At 47.7% G+C, this 6,996-nt stretch overlaps 1 protein-coding gene across 1 annotated transcript; it reads right to left on the bottom strand.

Annotated features, from left to right (window-relative positions):
- Positions 1-2,261: 2,261 nt before the first annotated feature.
- ADRB2 (adrenoceptor beta 2) lies at positions 2,262-3,903 on the bottom strand. The gene has a single exon (XM_033096480.1). The coding sequence runs from the start codon at positions 3,648-3,650 to the stop codon at positions 2,397-2,399; it is 1,254 nt and encodes a 417-aa protein (XP_032952371.1). The 5' UTR covers positions 3,651-3,903; the 3' UTR covers positions 2,262-2,396.
- Positions 3,904-6,996: the final 3,093 nt, after the last annotated feature.

The raw sequence follows: 6,996 nt of genomic DNA, 5'->3' as shown, positions 1-6,996 counted from the left end.
GTGACAGCCCCAGAGAAAAGCCTCCACAATTGAGGGTAAGGGCAGAATTCAGTGAGTGTGTGGTAGAGAGAACGTACCAGCTCCCGCAGGCGCCTCATCTCTGACACCCCTGGCTTCTTACCTTCGGTAGCTCATCCTCCCTCACAGGCTTTTGGTCTCTTCTGATGTCAAATGCTTTCTATGGGCTCTTCCAACTCCAAGATCCCATGAGGCTACAAAGAGTCTGGAGATGAGCTGGAGAAGCTGCCTATATCTTTGGGTGTGGGGCCCAGAGCAGGAGAAGGAGAACATGATAACAGATATGAGAGCCCTTGGAGAAAAAGTGAAAGTACTGAATGGCAGACACTCTTCACCACGGCACATTCCAAAATCATGGACACCTCACTTTCTCCTGAGAGCTCAGGGGTCACCCAGCCACCCATCACTGAGCTGACAGGAAGCAGAAGAGGCCAGTGCTTTTCTGGTTGGGGACCTTGGCTGGGACAGAAGGGAAGAGAAAAGTGGAGTCAGCTTCATGAGCGAGTAATGGCAATGAAGCCTGCAGGCTGATCTCCAGGCTGGCGTTGCCAAGGAGGACGATCCACTCGGTCAGACCTGGGCCAAGCTCTGGCTCAGGCGCACAGGCAAAAATAGAAAGGGGGTGGGAGAAGAAATGTGTTTACTTTTGTGATTTTCCCTCATGGGCTTCTTACCAGCAATATCGTCTCTCCACAAACAGGCAGTAATGGCGCCCAGGCCTGGCCTCCATTGATAAACCCTCCCAAACGATTCACATCTCCCGGTCAGTATCTGGCAGCTGGAAGGTTAAGGTCAGAAGGTAGCAGGATGGAGTGGAAAGAACACGGGTCCCGGCTCTGTCACTAACCGACTGAGTGAACCATGAAAAATCCCTGTCTGAGATGGCAAAATAAAGTGCTTACCTTACACAGAATCTAAAAACCTGCTTAGATTTTTAAATTGTACCTGTGGTTCTCAATCAGGGGCGATTTCACCCCTCAAGGGGTATTTGGCAATGTCTGGAGACATTTTTGGTTGTCACAACTCAGGGGGTGCTACCGGCATCTCATAGGTAGAATCCAGGGATGCTGTTGAACATCTGACAATGCACAGAGCAGCCCCCCCCCACAGAGAATTATCTGGTCCAAATAATAATGCTGAGGTTGAGAAATCTTGGTGTATACTGAAGTGATGGGAGTCAAAGGCGGGGTGGGGGGGGGGACAGAAGTAAAGAAAGAGGAAGAGAGCTAAAACCCTGTGTCTAGGTCTGAGGTGTTCATCAGATAAGTGTTTTCCAGCTTTTCTCCCTCTGACCAATGCCCTTTCAGTTTCCCTTGGAATTACAGGGTGATGTGTAGTAGCTTTTTCACCCGGACGCCTTCCTTAGCCCTCAGATGCCAAGCCCTGATGCAGCACAAAGATCTCCACTAGAAGACATGGCAGAGACATAAGTATAAGCAGCTAATAAGCAAGCAGAATTGGAAGGTGGGTGGTAGGGGTGCATGGAGGGACACAACAGATGCTTGTAACTCCATTTCTATGAGTCAGTGTTTCTGATGTAACAACACAGAATAATCACCATAGGACCAGCGAGATGAGCTAGGCTGGGAGCCGGCAGAACTGACTTAGGGGCCCTAGCGTTAGGAGAGATACAGGTGGGTAGCTGCAGATTCAAAGGCAAATGAAAGGGTTAAGCAATCAGAGCATGTCATTCCTGTGCCATTCCACATTAGGTCACTGCGCAGTTATTACAAATAGTTACCTGCCGTCTCCAGGGGGGGAAGCAACCACACTCCAGTCAAGGGATTTTGGAGAAACAGGTGCAATGAAGTCATGGTCAAACAATTTATTTACTGTAAACTTTAGACTTTGCTCAGGAAAACAACTGAAGCTACCCCTGAAATCCCTGCCTACAACACCCTGTTTCAGCAAATAAGAGGAGCGGGGAGAGTCCATGTTCACAGCTGCAAGGTCCACGAGAGACTCAGGGTCCTCCAGTCCAAGGGTGCAGGAAGGAAGCTGTCCTTCAGATACAAATTACCAGCAGCAATATATTACCCCTAATACTTGACCAATGAGGTAGATACACAGAAAAGTCATCAAAACACAGCAGCCCCAGGTCCTCTGGGACCGAAGCCCTTCAGACATCAACTTGCAAGTTCCATGCAAAGAGGAACCAAACTATACAAGAAACAATCACTCAAATACGTTTTCTCTTTTTTACAGCTTAGAAAAAACAAAACAAAACAAAACAAAACAAAAAAAAACAAAAAAAGGCAGAAGGATGTCCTCCTCCTGCACATCTCTATACAACTTTATTCTAAATGCATTACACTCCAATAATTAAATAGTCTGTGTAGTGTTTTGGGGGGGGGTCCTTAAAAAGTAGAAAAACTGCATTAGAGCAGTGAGTCATTTGTACTACAGTTCCTCCCTTGGGAATCAATGCTATCATTAGGCACAGTACCTGGACGGTTCACAAAGTCTGCCTTGCCTGGGGCATCCTCACACAGCAGTTTGCGGTCTTTCTCCTGTCCCAGGTGATATCCACTCGGCTCCCCTGTGTAGTCAGATCTGTCCTGGCTGTTGGAGCAGCCATTCCCATAGGCCTTCAAAGAAGACCTGCGCAGGCACAGAAGCTCCTGGAAGGCAATCCTGAAATCCGGGCTCCGGCAGTAGATGAGGGGATTGAAAGCCGAGTTGACATAGCCCACCCAGTTTAGGAGGATGTAAACTTCCTTGGGGATGAGGTTATCCTGGATCACATGCACGATGTTGACGATAAAGAAGGGCAGCCAGCACAGCGTGAAAGTGCCCATAATGATGCCCAAAGTCTTCAGGGCTTTGTGTTCCTTCAAGTAGAACTTGGAGGACCTGCGAGGTACGTGCCCGCTCCTCCCATCCTGCTCCACTTGGCTGAGGTTTTGGGCATGGAAGCGGCCCTCAGATTTGTCGATCTTCTGGAGTTGTCTTTTGGCCACCCGGAAGACCCTGGAGTAGACAAAGACCATGACAACCAAGGGCAGGTAGAAGGACACGATGGAAGAGGCAATGGCATAAGCTTGGTTCGTGAAGAAGTCACAGCAGGTCTCCTTGGCATAGCACTCCATGGCTTCTTGGTGCGTGGCCCGGTACCAGTGCATCTGGATGGGTAAGAAGGAGGTAAGACCTGACACAACCCACACCATCAAAATGACCACCCGGGCCTTGTTCTTGGTCAGCAAGCTCTGGTATTTGAAGGGTGTCGTGATGGCAAAGTAGCGATCCACTGCAATCACGCACAGGGTCTCAATGCTGGCCGTGACGCACAACACGTCAATGGAAGTCCAAAACTCACACCAGAAATTGCCAAAAGTCCACATTTTCATGAGGATATGGCTGGCCCCAAAAGGCACCACCGCCAGGCCCATGACCAGGTCCGCACAGGCCAGCGAGGTGATGAAGTAGTTGGTGACCGTCTGCAGACGCTCGAACTTGGCAATGGCTGTAATGACCAGCACGTTTCCAAACACGATGGCCAAGACGATGAGGGACATGACCATGCCCATGCCCACCACCCATGCATCATTCCGCTCCTGCGTGCCGTCTTGGTCCGGCGCATGGCTTCCGTTGGGTGCCAGCAAGAAGACGGTGCGGTTCCCGGGTTGTCCCATGGCGCGCAGGCTGGCAGGTGAGCGCACTGGCTGTTGGCTCACTGGCCGCGCCTCAGAGGGCGGACCTTCGGCAGGGCGCTGCGGGCAGCGAGGGGACGCCTGGAAGCCTCATCCAGCGGCCTGGGAGTGGGTGTGGTAGGGGCGCGTCCTGCACTCAGCTTGTGGGGTGCTCTGGGCTTCAGGTGCCCGTCAATGCCAGCCTGCTATCTGGAGAAGCCGCCTCAGAGTGCGCGCTGCCCGTTATGTGCACAGGACTTTAGAGGAACTGCCTTCCCGGTGACGTGCGGGAACTTTCCGCCAATGACACACGGGCAGCCCCAAAGGGGCGAGGCTCCCTCCCCTTCCCGCCCCTCTCCTCCCTTCTCCCGCCCCTCCTGGGGCTGGCCCGGGCGGAGCCCTCTGCTCCCGGGGCGGGCCACCTCCCCTCCCGCTCATCTGGCTGGGCCAGGAGGGCTGGAGCTGGGGCTGGCGTGCTTACCAGCCAAGCCAGGAACTTTGGGCTCTTCTGTGGCTGCTACCTGTCCGCCTTGGGCGCCTGTGTGGCCTGAGGTCTCAGGACGGAGAGCAGTACATGGGCACTTCCCCATAATCGGAAACAGAGACGAGTGCCCACGGAGACACGCATGGACAGGCACACATGCACCCCAACAGACAAGCTCAGGCTTATACCGACACTGAGACACACCCGTCCAGCGCACCCACAATCACACGCGCGCGCGCACCAAAACCTACAGGCGCAGTCCCTGAACAACACAGAGATAGGGCCAGAAACAAACAGAAGCACCCAGAGCACAAAGGTATGGGCACACGCAGAGAAAGAAGTAAACAACACACAAACGCTCACTTGGAGGCAAGCAGAGCGCCCCATCCAGGTACCCAAACCCTACACCCATGCACCCCGACCTCCACGACACTCACCCCCCGCCCCCGCGAGCGCGCGCGCGCGAACACAAGCATATTCCCTTTCAAACATTTGGCAAGACCACAGGAGGTGACTTCAACAGCTGCCGATTTCCTCAGCACGCTCGCTGTCAAAGTACTTTTGGTGCTCTCCTTGGAAATGTACAGGCATCAAGACACAATTTCACTCTTTGGGTTTCATTTGGAGCTGGGCTGTCTTGTATGTGTTTTGGATAGAAAGAGAAAGTTGTATGCTTTAATTTTTAATTTTGGGGAGTGTGGCATCACTCCCTTATTATTAGTTGAAATGAAAATGTGTTGAAAATGGAATTAATTTTCTTTTTACCCCAAGGCCTTCAGTAATCCCATTACAACTGGAAAAATTATTTCTTTCCTCTTCTAGGAAGTTTGTAGATCTGTTGGATTGAGCCACTTGAAATTGCTGCTATTCTGTGACTCTTGACTTTAAAAAATGGCAATTTCATATGACAGTTTATTAGGAATGTTAACATGAAGGACTTTTGAAGCCACGGAAAGCAAAAGATAATTGTTCCTTAAAAAAAAAAAAAAAATGTCAAACCAGGCCTTCAAACTAGGGTTTTTGTCTATGAAATACTATCCTTTGTATCTGGCATGTGACTTTACTGTTAAAAAGAAATTAACTTCCAGGGTTTGATTTCACATGTATGAGTAGTGTCTTTGAAAAACTGAAAGTATTTCATGCAGGGTAACCAACATACTTTGTAGATTACATAATAACATAACAATGGCTAACGTTTATGGAACATTCTGCCATGTGCTTTTCATGCATTATTTCATTTAATCCTTCCCACAGTCCCATGGTGGGGGGGGGTACTATTTTTAGCTTAATTCACAAATGAGGCTCAAAGAGGAATTTAGCTTGCCCAAGGGCACAGGGTGAGGCAGTGTCAGAAGCAGGAGGTGAATCCAGGTCTGCCTGAGTCAAAAACCCATTTTTTAATCCTTTCAATGTACTGTGTCATCATTCGCAGAAAAGGATGGAGTATAGGGAAAAAGGACTACAACTGGAATTGGAATACCCTAGCTTCAGATCCTCCTGCCTTAGAACTTTACAGCTCTCTTTCCTTAGGCAAATCAAAAAGATGGAGCCTAATTTCCTCCATCTCTAAATGGGTAATAAAGTCACTTCCCTTGAGCTGAGTGAGAATCAAACGATATAATAATAAATGTGAAAGTGTTTTTGCACATATAAATGTCAAGTGTGGGTTATAAATGAAATTTATATAAATTACTCAGTAGTTTAGAATATGTTGTTAGTCTGCTCTAATAGAACAATAAAATACTTTAGGACAAAAGTAACTTGGACTTTTACTCCAAAAGCAAAGCTCAGAAGCAAAAGTTAACCTATATGCCCCCTTTAACTTCCTTCACTTGCAGAAATGGCTTGCAAAGACAGATGCCTTAAAAAACAAATACTTCCCATAAAACCCACAAATATTAAGGATCTATTATGTTCACATAGTTTTCAAAATATACCCACCTCATATTTGTGTGTTCCAAAATTGGCTCTGGTATGATGCATTTTAGGAAGCGGCAGTGTCTGTTATGCAACAACGTTTCTTTAAATATACATCTACCCTGAATTGTAGAATTAAGTCATTTAAAACCTCCTTCCTGTTTGTGAAGCTATGGAATAAATAAGCATATTGTTTAACCTTCCCATAACAAAAAAAGAACAAAGAAAGTCCTTTTATGACAAACACTAATTGATCATTTAGACATACACATAAGTCACTTAAAAATTTAACATGGAATATTTTGGGAAACACCTTTTTAAAAACCCAGGAACACTAAATCAAGAGGGGAAGACGGCTTATGTCAACAAGGATGGTCCAGACCTTTGCCCACCAGCCTTGCAAAATGGACAATTTCTCTGTCTCTGTCCCTCTTTCTCCCTGTCCTGTGTTACCAAGCTGGTAGGAATTTCAACATGTTATCTTCATGCCAAGAGTCTTCTTCAGACCTCCTCTTAGAATTATAGGATTAGAGAGAGTTAGAATGGGAGAGAGTTTCAATAGATCATCTAGTTTATTCCCCCCGCTCCAGTTTGCAAATGAGGAAACTGAAATGTAGAAATAAGAAGTGTCCAGGGGAAGGTGGCAGGGAAGCCCAGGAGTCAGGTCTGCTCCTGCCGTCACATGTTTTCACTGCTCAGTGCTCTACTTTGATTTCTCAGCAGAGGAGTTTGGCTGGCACTGTTTATTGGGCTTGTGGCCTTAGAGAGTTAATGCTTCAGTTAAACTGGAAAGTTCTTAGTAGACTAAATATACCTTTATCTGATGGAAGAAAAAGCAGGCTTTTTAAAATGGTGATTGATAGTGTCTAATTACATATTTTGTCAATCCCTTAAGACATTGATTTGTCATTTCCTGCCTGCCAAACAGGAAAACACACACACACACAC

Source organism: Rhinolophus ferrumequinum, chromosome 24 (genome assembly GCF_004115265.2).
Source record: "Rhinolophus ferrumequinum isolate MPI-CBG mRhiFer1 chromosome 24, mRhiFer1_v1.p, whole genome shotgun sequence".
In the NCBI taxonomy this organism is placed as follows: domain Eukaryota; kingdom Metazoa; phylum Chordata; class Mammalia; order Chiroptera; family Rhinolophidae; genus Rhinolophus; species Rhinolophus ferrumequinum.
This window is presented reverse-complemented; position numbering and strand designations above follow the sequence as displayed.

Coding starts and splice junctions, on each gene's coding strand:
- ADRB2 (XM_033096480.1), bottom strand. CDS start 3,650: ATGGGACAACCCGGGAACCGCACCGTCTTCTTGCTGGCACCCAACGGA.